The sequence below is a fragment of the Mastigoproctus giganteus genome, chromosome 10 (genome assembly GCF_048544385.1).
Source record: "Mastigoproctus giganteus isolate SK-2022 chromosome 10, ASM4854438v1, whole genome shotgun sequence".
In the NCBI taxonomy this organism is placed as follows: Eukaryota; Metazoa; Arthropoda; class Arachnida; order Uropygi; family Thelyphonidae; genus Mastigoproctus; species Mastigoproctus giganteus.
This window is the reverse complement of record NC_143584.1, coordinates 22063261-22083808: the sequence shown is the minus strand read 5'-3', so window position 1 is coordinate 22083808 and position 20548 is coordinate 22063261. Positions and strand designations below refer to the sequence as shown.

The 20548-nt window shown below is 38.2% G+C and overlaps 1 protein-coding gene across 1 annotated transcript in view; it reads left to right on the top strand.

Annotated features, from left to right (window-relative positions):
* LOC150078848 (mdm2-binding protein-like) overlaps nucleotides 1-20548 on the top strand; it is a 162582-nt gene that overhangs the window by 92925 nt on the left and 49109 nt on the right. Inside the window, exon 13 of the mRNA XM_090382857.1 lies at nucleotides 7253-7378. Coding sequence (XP_090238983.1) covers nucleotides 7253-7378 — 126 coding nt within the window. The remainder of the gene's footprint in view (nucleotides 1-7252; nucleotides 7379-20548) is intronic.

Here is a 20548-nt window from a genome sequence, read left to right as displayed (position 1 = left end):
GGTGACATTTCTCTCTTCTAGTGCTAGCTGTATCCAAAATTCATAACTTAGTGTGTGAACCAATTTTTGCAAATTACAACTGTGTGTTGGCTGGTCATACACTACTTGTGTGACTTGGTGACCTGATCGACATCATTTTAGAACAAATGAGAGTGAACAGAGAGATAGAAAATGCTTAGTATCGGGACAGCTGTAGAAATGCATACTTCTTGGAATCTATGGTTAATCTCTTCCATAAACAATCACTTACTGATGTAGACATAAGATAGATTTAATTTTCCACAAAACCAAGGTTTTTTCTACGATTATAATTATAATGGAGTATAAATAAACTTTTATGTTATGCAGCTCAGCTCCATGACAAGTTTATATATATATATATATATATATATATACAGGGTGTCTTAAAAAATACACGGCATAACTTCAGGAATGAGTTCCTCATATGTAGACAATAAAAATATTTTATATCAACATAGTTCCGGAAATGCTTGGTTCCCGAGTTATTAACCGGAATATCTTAATATCCTGGAGTTGATTTCCTTCATCACAAGGTACTGACAGAATCTGGTGGTTTTCCATTCCAACCATGTACTCAAATCAGGAGCAAGCGGATATGCACTTTATGTATGGTTTGGCGGATGGCAATGCTCTGGAGGCTCGTCATTTGTACCATGAAAGGTTCCCAGAACGAAGATGTTCAGACAAGAAAACGTTTGAAGGTATCCATCATCGCTTTTGTGAACATAGGACCTTTACACCTTGTGCTTCTGACAGAGGATGACCAAGATATATGACTTCTGTGAAGTAGAGGGGGAGATTTTGGATATTGTGCATGCCACTCCTGGAATCAGCACACACTGAATAGCAATGCAACTGGCTGTTCAACGTTCGACTATTTGGAGAGTGTTGCGAGAACACCAACTGTATCCTTACCATCTGCAATGGGTACAGGCCTTGTCACCAGCAGATTACCCTGCGCGAGTAATATTCTGCCAGTGGTTCTTGTAGCAGTGGTACAACTCCTCACTTTCCTGCCTTAGTGATATTCACAGATGAAGCACAGTTCACACGAGACGGAATTCAAAACTCTCACAATCAGCATGTATGGGCTAAGGAAAACCCACATGCAGTTCTTCCATCACATCACCAACAGCGGTTCGGCCTCAACATCAGGGTGGGTGTTTTTGGTGATAAGTTATTTGGGCCCCATGTACTTCCAAACAAACTCACGGGGCAGGCGCACAGAAACTTTCTGGAAAACAACATGCCTGATTTCTTGGACGACATGCCACTGATCATTCGTCAACAAGCACACTTCATGCACAATGGCGCTCCTGCACATTTCAGCCACCTAGTCCGCAATTACCTGAATCGAAGGTTTCCTGGTTGGTGGATAGGTAGAGGTGGACCAACTGCCTGGCCTCCACGCTCACTTTATTTAAACCCACTAGATTTCTTCTTGTGGGGCCATTTAAAGTCATTAGTGTTTCGACTCCAGTAGCTGATGTGGAAACTCCCCACAATCGAATTGTGGCAGGTTATGAGACAATACGAAACATGCCAGGAATTTGGAATCGTCTTGACGAGTCCATGAGACATCGATGTGAGGCCTGTATTCAGGCATAAGGTGGACAATTTGAACAATTACTACAAGGTGATGTGAACAGTTAAATGTCATAGACAGACCTTCAAAACTCGGAAACCAAGCACTTCCTGACCTAGGTTGATATTTTTATTGTCTACATATGAGGAACTCATTCCTGAAGTTATGCCGTGTATTTTTGAGACACCCTGTATAAAGACAGGGTTGGAGCACCAATTATATTTGTATATGACACCTTAAGTGTTTTGTTAAAACAAAACAGGACACATAAGCTTTCAAAATTAATTACTAGTAGTAATAATGGTGGTGGTGGCAAGTGCTGCAAGAAAGCAAGGTTATGTAGCATCAGCCAAAAAAAACACACGTCACCCATCCATACCCTCCAAGAATTTGTTTAGTTCTTCCTTAAATTTATTCAACCCATCCACTTCCACAACAGATGGAAGCCTGTTCCAACAATCAACCGCCCGCTGGCTGAAGGCAAACTTCTGCACATCTATCCTGCAACCATCCTTCCTCAACTAGAATTTATGTCCCCTTGTGTGTGAGGTCTCAGCAAGAGAAAGAATGCCATTAACAATCAGCTTACTCAGTCCATTCAAGGCCTTAAACACCTCGATCAGATCTCCTTGCAAGTGCATCTGTAAAGTTCTGCAAATTCCTGAAGTCCCTAAAGTTCTAATATTTGGAGAACTGAAGCCTATCTAGGTAAGAACACCCTTTTGTTCATTTCACCATTCTGGCTGCCGCTCTCTACAACCATTTCTAGTAGATCTACATCCTCCCTAAAGTGAGGCCTCCAGACCTGTATACGGTACTCAAGATGCGGCCTAACTATGGCCTCATACAAAGAAATCACCTCCTTATCCCTGCAAGCAAAGTTTCTGTATATTATTGACAAAACCCCTGAACTATGCTGGCAGTGTGTCTACACTGATCAGAGAATTTTATATCTGACTGCACAATTACCTCCAGGTCTTTTTCATTTTCTACTGCTACCCTTATGCAGTGCCTTGCATTTGTCAATGTTAAACTTCAACTGCCATTTCTCAGCTAGTCAACCTAATTTTTTTAGGTCTTGTTGAAGTAGTATACCGTCATTACTGTCGTTAACTACCCCACCAACCTTTGTATCATCTGCACACTTAGACTTTAAGCCTGATATACCTTCATCAATATCATTAATAAATATTGAAAACAACAGTGGGCCCAGTACTGAACCCAGGGGGATTCCACTAATAACACTAGTCCACGAAGGGCAGTGCCCACTGATAACCACTCTCTTTCTTCTTCCACTTAACCATCCCTTTATCCTTAGCAGTAACTTGCAATTGATACAACATTGCTCCAGTTTGTACAGAAGTCTTTTATGTGTGACAGTATCAAAAGCCTTCCTGAAATCCAAGTGTATGATATCAAAATTCTTCTTTGCATCCAGTTCCTTGGTCACTGCATCATGATAACCTGTCAAATTGGTTAGACAAGACCATTCCTTAACAAATCCGTGCTGCGACTGCAGTATAATTGTATTCCTGTCCAGATGGGCTTGCATTACTTCTTTAACCAGTGACTCCATTATTTTCCCTGGAACAGACATTAAGCTAACAGGTCTGTAATTACATCACCTTTTGATCCCCCTTTATGAATTTAGGATACATTCGCACATCTCCAGTACATAGGGACCTCCCATAATACAATTGGATAGATTCCATCCATCCCAGGCAACTTTTTTTATGTTCAGCTTCAACAATTTCTCTTCCACTTTCCTTTCAGTTATCACAAAGTCATTTAGCACTTTGATAAACTTCTGGCATCCCTCTCCTAAAGAATTCCTCATGTGGATGTAGATGCAAAATATCTATTCAGTTTGTCCACCTGAGCAGGGTCATCAATAGTTAACCTATTAACATCGAGTGGCCCAATGTGATTCAGTGCCTTCCTTCTACTGTTAATATAAGCATAGTAGAAGTCTTTCCTGGTTTTCTTTTCCAGAAATCTGCCTTAGCTTGCCAAACCTCCTTTGTGACTTGATTACAGACTAATTTATATGCGTCCCTTGCATTTTTCTTCTCTGCCACAAGTCTCAGTAGTTCATCTGGCATCCATTTCTTAGATCTAACCCCTGAACGGTATTTTTTGTTGGTATGAAAAACCTAGTAGCATCTATGATTACTTCTCTGAATGCTTCCCATTTAGAATTTGCTGTTGGTAACACATCAGTTGGTTCTACTGCATAGAATTTAAAAACTGTCTGAGACCACTATAGTCACCTTTATGAAAGCAAAAAACCTTTCCCTTTACCCCTGATGGTAGTTACATCTTTGAGTAAATCCCACATCAGTAGACTGATTGCTGTCACCCAGTGGGTCTTTCACTTGCAGATTCTTATGCATGAAGAATCACTGCTGATAACCAGTTCAAGAGTATTGCTTCCTATTATTACTTGTCTAACATGCTGCTGTAGAGAACAGTCTTCGAAAAATCTACAAAAGTCTTGCTAGTATTGTGAGTGACCAATCCACAAATTCCAGTTAACATCTGGAAATTTAAAATCCCCCCAGTATAAGAAATTCTGATTTACTTGCTATTTGCTATTTGGTTTTTAGGAGCATTAGCAACTAAGGCCATATTGCTCCGGGATATGCAGTGGTCATCCCCTGACCTTTCCGCATCCTCCGAATTTGGTGGTGACGGGCTCGAACCCCGGTCTAATCAAGAAGCGTGTGCTACGCACTGCTGCTCCTTCCCACCTGGCTACGGAGGCGCCATCTGATTTACTGGCCCACTCTATTTCTCTGTATAGCTGTTTGGTGTACTCATCAGAATCATTAGGCCTGTGATACACTTCTACTCTCAATTTTGTTTTCACAGCAGACGGACTCAACATTTCAGTGGTCACCCACATCTAAGAGCATAACCTTCCACCCCTCCTGTCATCTCCGTCCTTCCTATATACATTGTACTCCCCATATTCAATTCAGAATCGCTCATGTCTGAGTGACACCATGTCTCCGTTATCCCTACAATGTCTGCCTATGATGACTTAATCGATACTTCAAATTCATCAAATTTATTTACAATGCTCCTAGCATTAGTGTACTTGCAAGTATACATGCACATATTCTTACTCTTAGTTACCCTAACTCAGCCTGTGTATTTTACTTATTCCATGACAAACAACATAGAATATTAAAGAGATTGAGATAATGCAACAAAAAATTTTAAAACTTGCTTATAAGTGGTAAAATGATGCAAGAATAAACATTCACATCTTAAATTTAAAAAAGAAAAAGAGAAAAAATGCTTCCCCTTTTCCTTTCCTTTCACCTTTATGCAAAAGAAATAAATTAATAGGGATCTGATTTTAGTTCAAAATTTTAAAAATAAAACTTTCTAAAAAAATACATTATAAAAATTGATATTCTCTCTTATAGTGTCCTAGGCATGCATTTAAAATTGGCATTACAGTATATACATGACAACATTTGCTGTGACTGTTTATTGCTATTAGTTTACATTTGTAACCACTAGCACTACTTTTTAACCACTATAAATGTTTACAGATATGCTCAGTTGTTAGGGATTAATATTCATTGAAATATGCTTCTCCAAAACTGCCCAACCGCTAAGCATACCCCTCTTAAAAATCGGGAAAATTTTAAAATCCAGTACTTTTCAATCCCATAGGGTGCTGTATTTTAAAGGGTCTACTATATTTCATTTCACTATATATATGTATATGCACACACACACACACACACACACACACACACACACACACACACACACACACACACACACACACACACACAGTGATCGCTGAATTATGACCATGTTGGGCATGTATGACTGCTATTTGTCTAGTCATTGATTCCACTAGATGTCTGAAGACATTTGTGGGGATCTGCAATGATGCTGCCTGCAGGGCTTTCCGCAGAGTCAGAATAGATCACAGTTGCATGTCTATTCACCTCACTTTCCATTCCAAAACATTCCACAGGTGTTCAGTTGGATTTACATCAGTTGAATTTGGAGGCCAATCAAGATGGGCAATATCTTCACTGTGTTCTTCGAATCACCCATGCATGGCATGTGCCCGATCACATGGTGCATTATTGTCTTAGAAAATCCCGGTCCTGTCTGGGAAGAAATGCAACATGGCAGAGTGTACATGGTCTCCTAAAAGCTGCTGGTAGATCTCTCCAGTGAAACAATCACACACACACACACACACACACCAGGGGTTCTAGTTCTTGTCAGCAAAACATGACCCATATTAAGCAACTACCGCCACCTTCCTGGACTCAAGCTACTTGCACCAGACACGAAGGCATCCATCAGCATGCTGCACCAGGTATTTAGACTCATCTGACGGAGCACCCTTGTTTCCAGTGTCCAACCACCATGTTATTGACATAACAGCATTCGTCGTCAATGATGATCAGCAGTGAAGGAGAGGGGTATCTCTTGGATCATCTACTGTGGAACCCATATGTCTGAGTGTGCGGTGCATCATCATTTTGGGTATTGTTCTTTTATTTCCCATATTGTATTGTGATATTAACTATCACACAGTGACCTGCCTTTGAGCCCATACAACGTGCTGCACCCCTTGCCCCCCACGAAAATCCACTTTGCATAATCCTTTACGGTTCTGTCAGTGGGAGATGGTTTGACATGTTCAACACTATTCTTTGCACTCCTTAACCACAATGGGCTGTTAGCAACCAACAAGATGTACCATTTCTGATATGGAAGCACTCAACACACGAGTTCCCACAATCATACCCTTTTGGAACTCCATGATATCTTATTATGTCCCATAACTGCTACTTTATCACTTTGACTTGCATGACCAAATGAAAATTACTACTGCTCTAGTGTAGGTAGCTGCTCGGCTTTTTATACTGCGAGCTATGTGGCATAGTTCGTTATGGATGGGGTCTTTACAGTTCAGTGATCCCTGAGTATGTATAATATAATATGGGTGATTCATAGGTATGTTAATGCTGAAAAATATACATACTAAACACTATAGACTAATTCCTCTTTTTTTTTTTTTTTTTATATATTTATTTTTACACATTGCACAAAAAATTTTAAAAAAGAAAAATAAAATAAAGTGTCACCACTCAATGTGAGAGCATACTTATTAAGAGTGGTAACATACTCATCACCATACTTAATTTTTTTTAAACAAATTGGCTATTCATAAGTATACAATAAATTCTTTATTGATTAATTGATTATTAATCAGTAAGAGACTTGTTCAGAATGAAATGGGGTAATCATGTTCGGCATCTTAGAAGAAATCTTTCATGAAGATTTTTAGAATGAAGATTAAACTAGAATTGTGTTAAAAATAATTTCTTGACCAAAAGATGAATAAAGCACATAAATCCATGTTAGAGTATCTGTTTATTTCCATTTGGAAATTAAATAAATCACAAGTGATTATGTATGTATATAATTTACAACTGGAAATAAACAGATATTCTAAAGTAGGCTGAAGTGCTTTTTTCTTGATTCTGACAAGTTTATATTACCTAATGCACCATACCACTGAAGTATTGTAATTTCTTGATTTCTAGTTTGTATCTATATTTCTTTTTTCTAATGATTTATAACATAATTATTTTTCTGTAGAAAGCAAGATGAATCCATCTGAATGGCCTGAGAGAATTGCAATGATTCACAGAGAATTGCAAGCAGAAAAATTGAAAAAACCCTCATCAGAAATCTTTGCTAGCTTTACTCCATCTTCTAATAGCAGTAAGTATACCTATTAGTGAGTAGATAATATCTCCAAAAGATTATTCTAGAACAGAAATTCACAACCTGTTGTGTCTGGAATTTTGTGGGGAGAAATGAAGTTAGTACTCAGGAACTATTTTCATTTTGGTAAATTATATGGTTTGCAGATTTTTTGATGCATGATTTTTAAATTTAGTTTTCTTTTAATTTTTGTTACTTGATGAAATTCAGAACTTTTATAGTGAAAAATAGGAAAGAATGTTAATAATTAGTTAATAAAAACAGTCTGTTGGACAGAATCTTAAATAAAATGGTGTCTGCGGAGAAATTTCAATAATAAAAGGGTCCTTGGTAATGAAAAGGTTGGAACCACTGTTCTAACGAATTACTCATCTAATTATTATTTACGTCTAGATTAGTAGTGGCAAAAGGAAGCAAAGGAGCAAGCTGATACAGCAACAGCCAAAAATAGATACTCTGCCTCATCTGTTTATATCCTCTAAGAGTTTATCTAATCCTTATAAAGTTATTCACTACTCACTTATACAACATGGATATGGAAGTTTATTTCAACAATCAGTACTCTTTGGCCAAAAGGAAATTTTTACACACATATCCAGTAACTATCTTTTTCCAATTTAAATTTATGTCCCCTGTGTGTGTCACCCAAGAAAGAGTAAGGATTCCATCAGCATTTAGTTTATTAAAACTGTTTAGACACTTCAATCAGGTCTCCTCACAGGTATCTGTTTTCCATATACACTGCAATTTGCAGAACCGAAGTTTTGGTAAGAGTATCCTTTTATGCCCCTGACTAATCTTCTTGCCCTTCTCTGCACTCTTTCCAATGGATCCATATCTTTTTAACTGTCCCAGTAAGCAAATTCCAATTTCAATTAAACTACTGCATGCTAGGAGAGAAAAATGAATTGATAATTTGAACTTCCTTACCATCCAGAATAAGCGAATCCCAAATACTTGAAGAGAAATTCCATGGAGGGAAATAATGACTCTTCGTTGTTCTTTAAAAGTAATAATAGCAGCTAAGATATGATAGCCAACACTGTATTTAATTACTGTATGATGTTCCGTTTATATTTATGCAATTACCCTAATGCTAGCTGTTTAGATTGATCATATTCAATTATTGGCATGCATAACCTGGGAATACACGAGATCCTTTGGAATGGTATGCAAAAATATTAAATTAGAACATTTTCTTCTCAATTCAGCCTTGCGAACAATCCCGAAAGGTCAATAAGAACTGAACATACTCTAATATAAATTATGACTAGCAAAAACAATATCATCGGGAACTCCCCCCCCCCTCAACAACTCCATCTCTTCCATCAGGTAATATGATTGATGCCTGAATATAAATGACTAGCAAAAATGAAATATCATCAGAAACTCTCCCCAACAATCTCACCATCTTTTCCATCATGCAGTATGATTGATGTCTTTTGACGTTATGATGGACATCATGGTGAGATCCAATCTTCCTTACATTTCAAGCATACAGCTCTAAAATGGTGTTCGTAGGCCAGCTGCTAGATGGTCCACAAGACCGAAGCTGTTGGTAACTCTCTAGGAGGCTTCCGGATCAGCTAGTGTATAATCTCGCTACCTCTAATCTTCCAGATAGTGACTGGAGGGAGTCCGAGTACTGTGTATGTGGGGGGGGGCATTGTTGAGGCCACGTTATGTCAAGGAGATGGATATATTCCCTGAAATTTCATTACTTCGTACATGTCATCGCCACCTTTTCTTACGTCTAAATACACCATGAATTGTCAAACTAATAGAACAAACTTATCTGCAAAAAGATCTAAACTTCCCAAACACTTCCTCATTCATTCATTTCACAAATATATGTGGTCTCAGTTCTAATCCCAATGATATCCATTTCCACTTACAGGCTGCCAAACCTCATGTACTTTTTCTGACACAATCCCAATTATCAGTCGGTTTCACCACTGCTCATCTCAGTTGTCTGAATTATTTGCTGTATGACTCCTTTCGCTTCAAAGGTGGTACTTGTGCATATGTCCATTCTGATATTCCCTGTCAGAATGTACTTAGTAATTTGCAATCTCCTCTTTTCAATCTTCTTTGACTTAAAATCTCTCTGTGAAATTCATCTGTTGCCTCTATTGTTCTTCTAAATCCATTAATCACTTGGAACTCTTTGACGTCCTCTCTTTGAAACTTAATTTTTTCCAGTCCAATTTCTTAACAGTGAGGTGATTTTAATGTTCACAACTCCAGCTGGCTTCCGTTTTCTAGTCACATGGACCCAGCTTGTCGAGATGCCGAGGCTTTTGCAGTTACTAATGACCTTACACATTGTTCATTTACTTACCAAAAAAACCAGGTAATCCTAACTACGCAGCCAATACGCTTGATCTTTTTCTCACAAACAACCCTTCTAAGTACACAGTCGAGGTGAATGATCCTCTAAGCACCTCAGAGCACAACTTGATTATGGTCTCTTCTTTAATGGAGCCTTTCTCTCGTGGCCATTGTCAACCCCATGTTGTTTGGCATTACAAGGTAAAATGGGATGATCTGCAAGATTTCTTCTCTTCTTTTCCTTGGTCAGATTACTGTTTCAGATCTTCTGATGTCAGCATTTGCTGAGGTCATGTCAGTGAAATTATTCTTGTAAGGATGAAATCCTTTATTCCACACTCCACCTTAAAATCTCATTCTCTATCTAAACCTTGTTTTTTCCAGTAAATGTGCTAAGGCTGTTCAAGATAAGTTACATATCACAATTAGCATGTATCCAAATCTCCAGGTTCATTTTCTGCCTACACCATAGCTTGCAACAATTGTAAAGACTTATTAATCAGTCTAAACTAAATTTTGAACAGGCTAAGAGTAGAAAATGTGCTTGTCCAAATGGTAGCCGAGCATTCTGATTTCTTGCCAAAGCTATTGGCTGAAACTTTTGCCCATCTCTGTTCCCGCCTCTGTCAAAACCAGATGATTCTATTGCCACTTTAGCTAAAGATAAAGCTGACCTGTTAGCAATCTTACTTTTCTTTCAACTCATCATTTGCCACTTCTACTCATCTATTGCAACTTCAGCCAATGATAAACTGACCTGCTATCATCCTAATTTTCTTCCAACTCATGTATTGATGATCATGGAAAACCATTCCCAGTACACTCCATTCAATGTCTCTTGTGATCTTCCATCAAAAGGATGTCAGCAGATTTTGCTGAAGCTTTCTTAACATCAAGATTGATGCTAAGAAAGCTCCAGCAAATTTTTAAGCAAAAAATGTTTTTCCTTCTGCTTGGAAAATCCTTTTACTGTCCATCTACATACTCACAGAACCAACTTTTCTCCTTCCTCATTTAAAAAAGGGTGACAAATCCCTCCCATCCAATTATCGTCCCATTGCACTGACTTCTACTCTTTCTAAAGTAATGAAGAAATCGATTAACCGCCAACTCTTAAACTATCTAAGAAACGTTCCATCTGATCAACAATCGCCAGTATGGATTCTGTCAGTGTCGATCCACTGGTGATATTCTCTCTTATGTTACTCATCTATTGACAAAATCAATGGAAAATTTTGGTGAAACTCAAGCAGATGCTCTTGACATTTGAAAGGCTTTGATCATGTTTGGCATAAAGGTCTTCTAAATAAGCTTCCATCTTATGGTTTGCGAACTGTTTTTTTAATTGGGTATCTAGTTTTTTCTCTGACCACTCACTGCAAGTGATGGTAGATGGCTCTTTGTCTTTTAACTTCTCCACTAATGCTGGTGTTCCCCAAGATTCAGTTCTTTCTCCCACTGGTTATGACCTTCTTACATTGACCGGAAATTCTATCCATAGTTTTGCTGATGATAGCACATTGCATTCCACCTTCCAGTTTGAGAAACCTTGCCTTGCACAAACAACTCTAACTTCTCGAATAATCACTACAAATTCCTTGAATGCTGATCACCAGGTAATTCTACAGTGGGGCAAAGATAACTTAGTTGATTGCAATCCTTGTAAAAAAGGATTCTTCTGCTCCAATCCTTTGGAAATTCCTTTTACTGTCCATCTACATACTCACAGAATCAAATTTTCTCCTTCCACATTTAAAAAAGGGTGACAAATCCCTCCCATCCAATTATCGTCCCATTGCACTGACTTCTACTCTTTCTAAAGTAATGGAGAAATCGATTAACCCCCAACTCTTAAACTATCTAAGAAACATTCCATCTGATCTTATCTTCGATGACACTCCGATTTGTAGGTAAGATCATATATCTCTATTGGGATTACCCTGACTTCTAATCTCCCTTGGCATAATCACATTACAAATATTGCTTCCTCTGCATCTGAAAAACTGGGTTTCCTCTTTTGCTCTCAGAATTACTTTTCTTCCAAACAGCTGTACAAATCACAAATCCCACATCTGGGGGCGGTGCCCCCAAAACCTCTTTCACATGTCTAAATTCCACTCAGAAGAGGGCAGTTAGGTTAATTAATAATTCATATCTAACAGAGTCTCTCCACTCTCTGACTCATAGTCATTCTGTTTCTGCTGCTCTAGATACCACCACTCTGCTTATTGGAGGCTTGAAGTGGTGGAATCCATGTTTAGTCTCTAGAGCTAAGTTCCGGTCAACCCTTCCCCATCTCTTCCATCATGCAGTATGATTGATGACTTTTGAGGTTATGATGAACATCGTGGTGAGATCCAATATTCCTTACATTTCGAGGGTACAGCTCTAAAACGGTGTTCGCAGGCCGGCCACTAGTTAGTACACCGGACCGAACCTATTGATAACTCTCTAGGAGGCTTCCGGATCAGCTAGTGTATGATCTTGCTACCTCTACTCTGCCAGATGGTGACTGGAGTGAGTCCGAGTAGTGTGTATGCGGGGAGCATTGTCGAGGCCACGTTATATCAAGGATCTGGGTATATTCTTACCATGTGTACGCCATATCCAAAAATTTCATTACTTCATACAGCATGTCCCACCCACTTTTTCTTACTATTGAATACACCATGAATTGTCAAACTAATAGAGAAAGCTTATCTGCGAAAAGATCTAAACCTCCCAAGCACTTCCTAATTCATTTCACAAATATACGTGGTCTCAATTCTAATCTCAACGATGTCCGTTTCCACTTGCAGTCTGCCAAACACTATGTGCTTTTTCTGACTGAATCTCAGTTACTGGTTGATTCAACTACTGCTCATCTCAGATGCCCAAATTATTCGCTGTATGAATCTTTTCACCTCAAAGATAGTACTTGTGCATATATCCATTCTGATATTCCCTGTCAGAGACTGGGTAACTTGGAATCTCCTCTTTTTGATCTTCTCTGGCTTAAAGTCTCTCTACTTCATTCTGTCTAATGCTCCTAAAAACCAAACAACAACAACTTCATTCTGTCAAATGCATCTATTGTCACTACTGTTCTCCCAACTTCACTAATCACTTGGAACTCTTTGACTTCCTCTCTTTGCAAATTGACTTTCTCCAGTCCAACTTTCCTAACAGTGAGGTAATTTTCCTTGGGTGATTTTAATTTTCACAACTCCAGCTGGCTTCTATTTTCTAGTCACACAGACCCAGCTGGTTGTGATCCTGAGGCTTTTGAAATTACTTAATGAACAACCTTGCACAGATTGTTCATTTACCTACCAGAATACTGGACAAACCTAACCATACAGCCAATACGCTTGATCTTTTTCTCACAAACAACCCTTCTAAGTACACAGTCGAAGTGAGAGGTCCTTTAGGCACTTCAGATCACAACTTGGTGATTGTCTCTTCTCCAATGGAACCTTTATCTCATGGCTATTCCCCAACCTTGTGTTGTTTGGCATTACAAGAATGCAAAATGGGATGACCTGCGAGACTTCTTTTCTTCTTTTCCTTGGACGAATTACTGTTTCAAAAGTTCTGATGTCAACATTTGCTCAGATCGTGTCAGTGAAATTATTCTTGCAGGAATGGAATCCTTTATCCCACACTCCACTTTAAAATCTCGTCCTTTATCTAAACCTTGGTTTTCCAATAAATGTGCTAAGGCTGTTCAAGAGAAGAATGTTGCATATCGTAATTGGCTTGTTTCTAATTCTTCAGTTTCATTTTCTGCCTACACCAAAGCTCGCAACAATTGTAAAGCAGTTATTAACCAGTCCAAACTAGAGTTTGAACAGTCTAAGAGTAGAAAACTTGCTTCTTGCCCTAATGGTAGCCAAGCATTCTGTTCTCTTGCCAAAGCTATTGGCCGCAACTTTTGCCCATCTCTGCTCCTACCTCTGTCCAAACCAGATGTTTCTGTTGTCACTTTAGCCAAGGATAAAGCTGACCTGCTAGCATCCCATTTTTCTTTCGACTCATGCATTAACAATCTTGGTAAAACACCTCCCACTATTCCCAACACGCTCCATTCAATGCCTCCTGTGGTCTTCCGTCAAAAGGATGTCAGAAGGATTTTGACTAATCTTGATGCTAAGAAATCTCCAGGTCCCGATGGTATTTCTCCACTTGTTCTCAAAACCTGTGCTCCTGAACTTACTCCTATTCTTTGCCGCCTTTTTTCACTTTCTTATTCCAAAGGTGTTTTTCCTTCTACTTGGAAATTTGCTCATATCCAGCCAGTTCCTAAAAAGGGTGACAGGTCACTCCCATCCAATTAGCGTCCCATTGCAATTACTTCTATTCTTTCTAAAGTAATGGAGAAATCAATTAACCGCCAAATTTTAAACTACCTAGAAACCTTCCGCCTGATCAACGATCACCAGTATGAATTCCGTCAGTGTTGATCCACTGGTGATATTCTGGCTTATGTCACCCATTTATGGACTAATTCAATGGAAAGGTTTGGTGAAACACAAGTAGTTGCTCTTGACATCTCAAAGGCTTTCGATCGTGTTTGGCATAAAGGTCTTCTAAACAAGCTTCCATCTTATGGTTTGGCAACTGTTTTTAGTAATTGGTTATCCAGTTTTCTCTCTGATCGCTCACTTAGGGTGATGATAGATGGCTCTCTGTCTTCTAACTTCTCCACTAATGCCGGTATCCCCCAAGGTTCAGTTCTTTCCCCCACTCTTTTCCTCTTGTATATTAATGACCTTCTTCAATTGACTGGAAATCTTATCCATAGTTTTGCCGATGATAGCACATTGCATTCAACTTTCCATTTTGAGAAACCTTGTCCTGCTCAATCAGCTTCAATTTCTCGAAAATCTGTCAATGTTTGCTCAGATCGTGTCAGTGAAATTATTCTTGCAAGAATGGAATCCTTAATTCCAACATTCCACCTAAAAATCTCGTCCTTTATCTAAACCTTGGTTTTCCAATAAATGTACTAAAGCTGTTCAAGAAAAGAATGTTGCATATCGTAATTGGCTTGTTTCCAATTCTTCAGTTTCATTTTCTGCCTACACCAGAGCTCGCAACAATTGTAAAGCAGTTATTAACCAGTCCAAACTAGATTTTGAACAAGTTAAGAGTAGAAAACTTGCTTCTTGCCCTAATGGTAGCCGAGCATTCTGGTCTCTTGCCAAAGCTATTGGCCATCGCTGCACCCACCTCTATCAAAACCAGATGGTTCTGTTGTCACTTCAGCCAAGGATAAAGCTGACCTGATAGCATCTCATTTTTCTTCCAACTCATGTATTAAGGATCTTGGTAAAACACCTCCCACCATTCCCAGCATGCTCCATTCAATGCCTCCTGTGGTCTTCTGTCAAAAGGTTGTCAGAAGGATTTTGACCAATCTTGATGCTAAGAAAGCTCCAAGTCCTGATGGTATTTCTCCACTTGTTATCAAAACCTGAGCTAACTCCTCTTCTTTGCCGCCTTTTTTCACTTTCTAATTCCAAAGGTGTTTTTCCTTCTGCTTAGAAATTTGCTCATATCCAGCCAGTTCCCTAAAGGGTGACAAATCCCTTCCATCCAGTTATTGTCCCAGTGCAATTACTTCTACTTTTTTTAAAGTAATCAATTAACTGCCAACTCTTAAACTATCTAGAAACCTTCCGTCTGATCAATGATCGCCAGTATGGATTCCGTCAGTGTAGATCCACTGGTGATATTCTAGCTTATGTTACCTATTTGTGGACAAATTCAATGGAAAAGTTCGGTGAAACACAAGCAGTTGCTCTTGACACCTCAAAGGCTTTCGATCGTGTTTTTCATAAAGGTCTTTTAAACAAGCTTCCATCTTATGGGTTGCCAACTGTTTTTTGTAATTGGATATCCAGTTTTCTCTCTGACCGCTCACTGAGGGCAATGGTAGATGGCTCTCTATCTTATAACTTCTCCATAATGCTTGTGTCTCCCAAGGTTCAGTTCTTTCCCCCACTCTTTTCCTCTTGTATATTAACGACCTTCTTCCATTGATCGGAAATCCTATCTATAGTTTTGCTGATGATAGCATATTGCATTCCACTTTCCATTTTGGGTGGGAAACCTTGCCCTGCTCAATCAGCTTCAACCTCTAGAATATCCGCTACCAATTCCTTAAATGCCGATGTCTTTACCCGCTTTGGGGCAAAGACAACTTAGTTTATTTCAATCCTTCTAAAACTCAGTCTTGTCTTATATCTCGCAAAAAGGATTCTTCTGCTCCTATGCTTATCTTTGGTGACACTCCAATTTCTAGGCAAAATGATATATCTCTTTTGGGGATTACCCTGACTTCTAATCTCTCTTGGCACAAGCATATTACAAATATTGCTTCCTCTGTGGTGCCTCCATAGCCATGTGGGCAGGAGCAGCAGTGTGTAGCTCACGCTTCTTGATTAGACCGGGATTTGGGGTTTTCATAAATAAAAAAAAAGTGCAAATTTGCGCAAGATAAAAATTCTTTACAGTAACCCCTCTTGTAGAAAAAAAGGACACTTTGCTGTCTCCAGGCTTTTGAATTTGGAATTTTAATTAGTTTAGCAAATAATGCAAGTAAGTAAGCAAGCAAGCTTATACAACATCAGCCAATAAAAACGTTCCCCCAGAACCTGTCCATCCCCTCTAATAATTTCTCTAATGTTCCCTAAATTTATTCAGACTACTCACTTTCACAACACCAAATTGAAGTTTCTTCCAACAGTCAACTACCCTCTGGTTGAAAGCAAATTTCTGCACATAAATCCTGCACTCAGTTTAAATTTGTGCCCTCTTATGTGTTATCTGAGCTAGGGTAAGGATGGCATCAACTTTCTTGCCCAATCCATTCAGAGCTTTAAACAATCAGATCTTCACGCAGGCGAAGATCTGATAGTTTCAGACACTGCAATTTGCAGAACTGAAGTCTTTTTAAGAGTACTCTTTTGTTCCCCTTGCTAATCTTGGTATTTTCTGCACCCATATCAACAGATCAATATCCTTCCTAAAATGAGACTTCCGAACATTCAGTACTTATATGCAGATAGATGTGATTATTATTTTGGGATTTGTACTTAGTGCATTTTTGATCTGATCTCACCACTGATATTTCTTTAATTAATAAGTTCGTTAATGTCCCCAAATTGCAAAATATCAGCAAAGTCATTATCAAATTGAGAGAGGACCACATCTTTCTCATATATTCTGTAGATAATGTATAATATATATAGTATAACTATTTTTTTAAAATAGGTTATAAAGTTATACTAATTTAATATTAATATAATTTATATTTTAACTTTTTTTGAAAAATTAACAATACAGTAATGTGTTGTTGTTGTTTGTAGTTTTGGTGCAAAAACTGCTTCATCTATATTGCACCAGCAGTGTGGTGTAATGATGTCTAAATATTTGTGTTGCAGTTATCTGATGAACTAATCCATGCTGTGAGGTGCTTGAAAATCTGCACAAACATGGAGGGGGGGGGGATCTGCCAGATAAGGTTGGGAAGTACTGTTCTAAAATATTATTAGTTTGGCTGTGTGTTGTTGCCATTCCATGTCAAAGTAGCTAGGCATTAAAATATGAAAGATCACTTGTAACATAGCTGAGACTAAATAATGTTTTCAGAGTGAACTACTTAGTGTTTATCAATATTGACATTTACATAATATTAGAACTGTTCAAATTCAGGTTACACTAGATATAGTGATCAAACTAAGTTAATATTTGTGCTGTAATTATTTATAAGGTGGAGTTCTATTTGTATGTTGTACTGAACTTTGTTATATAAACAATTACAATAACAATAACAGCACAAATTTAACTGTACCATTCTGAAGATGCTTGCCAATCTGTTGGAAGTGTTTATGGAAGATATTTTTGGAATATAGTTAACTAATCTCACAAATTGCATTCATTAGAGAAGACTTTAATCCTTAATATTAAGCAGTGGCAACATGTGGTATAAAGAATAGTGGTGATTGAAACTTGCATTTTAATTTTTGAAACTTTCTAATTTCAAAAATCATTACTTATTATTGTTATTACAAGAATGGTTTTAAATTTATAGCTAAACTATAAATATATTCAGTACACATATCTGAACCATGTGAAGGTACAGCAAAACACCAAGTGTCTAAACCACTGAGCTACTCAGAAATGTAACTGTTCTGCAACTCAACTCAACTCAACCCAACCCATCCAAGCCCTATAGTGATGATGACATCTATGCATGAAATCCTGCATGTACACAAGAAAATACCATTGAACATAAACGTCAAACTGAGTTTTAGTTAAACTGAGTACTGTCTAATATCAATGCTCATTGCTGCTAACTGTAAACCTTCAACCTGTCCATGAGCCACTCGTGGCACTGCCGTAGCCAGGTGGGAAGGAGCAGCAGTGCGTAGCACACGCTTCTTGATTAGACCGGGGTTCGAGCCCGTCACCACCAAATACCGAGGATGCGGAAAGGTCAGGGAATGACCACCGCATATCCCAGAGCAATATGGCCTTAGTTGCTAATGCTCCTAAAAACCAAATAACAAACAAAAAAACAAACCATGAGCCACTACTCATGGACAGGTTGATTAGGAAATACAGATAATTAGTAAACTCTAAAATGATTAGGTGAACTGTAATACATATATGAAGAGAAATGTACAAAGGCTGTTCAATAAAGGATGGTCATAGTTTATCATGGACAACTGTACAAACCAAGCAGCATCATAAAGCAACTGCACAGTTGACTTGGTGCACAGTATGACCTTGGCAGTTTGCTAAATTTATGTCAGTTCAGTTTTGCCTGTTTAACAATCGATGTGACATGCGAGGAACAGTATGCTGCTCTCAAATTTTGTTTCTGTCTCAAGAAAAAGAAAAGATCACCTGAAGTGCATGAAATGTTAAAAGAAGTGTTTCAGCTCATAGGTGGTTTAGAGTTTTAAAGGTTGACATGATTCAATCACAAAAATTGGTGGTCCTGGAGCTCCAACCACTGCTGTCACCACAGAAACCATAACCACTGCTTCTGTAATTGTGTGAGATCATCATATAACAGTAAGGCAATTAGCAGAGAGAGAGAGAGAGATGTTAAGAATATTAGTCGAAAGCACACGGTATTCTTCATGATCATTTGCATATGATGTGTTTGTACACACTGGGTTTCATGATTACTCACACCTGAGTAACAGCAAGTTCGCATGGAGGTTTGTTAGGAGCTTTGATGGATGGTTACTGAAGATGGTGTGGTTCTGCACTTGGTGATGTTGATGGATAAGATGTGGCTTCATCATTTTAACCCGGAGAGTAAGCAACAAAGCTCTGTTGGGAAGTTTACGGCATTGCCAACACTGAAAAAAGAAAAAATTGTGGCTTCTGCAGGAAATGTTATAGTTATCTGGTGTGTGTGTTTTTTTTTTTTGACAGTCAAGGAATAGTTTAACAGCATGTTGTGCTGTGCCATGTCATACATCTGTTACGGGATCTTGAACTGTACTGCACACTTTGCAAGATCACATTTTCACAAACAACTACAACTGCACACAGGTGGGTGGATGCTGCATAGCGACAATGCGAGACCTCACATTGCTCATACTGTCATCAAGTACTTAGCCAGCATTAATGTCAGATGTGTTTCTCATTCACCTTACAGCCCTTGCCTTGCACCCTGCATATGTTTTTTTTTTTTTTTTAATTTCCAAAGTTAAAGTAGGAGTTGCGAGGAAAACATTTCCATTCATCAGAAGAAGTTGTAAAGACATCAGAGGCAATTCTGAAATGCATGTCAAAAAATGTCTTCCACTATGTTCTTGAAGAATGGCAGAAACATTGGATTGGAGTAAGTGCATTTCATCAATGGGACTACTGTTAAAGGGACCATCAAGATATAGATGATTAATAAAGGTATATTGTGAAAAAAAATTATGCTCATTCTTTATTGAGCAGCCCTCGTACATTTCATAAGGATGAAAAAATATTTTAAGACAGGCACAAACTAATGCTAGTAGGTGAGGAGGAGACTTCAGGTGCATATATATTTTTTAATATTATTGATAATGATGATTATGGGACATATCTTCAGCTGAAACATATCTTTTCAATCCGATCCTCCGGGACATGAAAGAGTATGATAGGGGGAAATATTTTAAGGCAACTGGGTAAATTATTGCATAACTTAGGTCCAAGGAATCTAAGTAGAAAACAAAATTATTAATACAGCTAATTCAGATTATTTGATAAATTTCATGCATTTCTATGAAAAATGTGTATAACCAGATTAAAATTGCATATATTATTATTAGTATTAATAGTATTAAGTGTACCTTGGTGAGTTAGCCCTAAACTTGAAAAAAAAAAAAAATAATATTCAAGTATATAAGTATGCTATTCATTCAAAAATGCGAGTATCCAGTTAATAATACTGCTCATATTCAAAATTTCTTTGGTTATGTTTTGCATTAGCATTAGTAGAGGCATATGATGCAAGAAAGCAAGCTTATTCAGCATCAGCCAAAAAAAAAAAACACACACCACTCCCATTTCACCCCTCCGTTCGTTCGAAATACCTGTCCAATTGAGCTTTAAATTTGTTTAGGCTATCAACTTCAACAACAAGTGATGGAAGTCGGTTCCACCAACCAACCAACCACCCGCTGGCCAAAGGCAAATTTCCGCACATCTATCCGACATCCGTCCTTTCTCAGTTTGAATTTATGCTCTCTGAGGTGATTATTCTGAGCAAGATGAAGAATCCCATTGGCATTGAGCATGCTCAAACCATTCAAAGCCTTATACACCTCTATCAGATCACCTCGCCGGTGCCTAGTC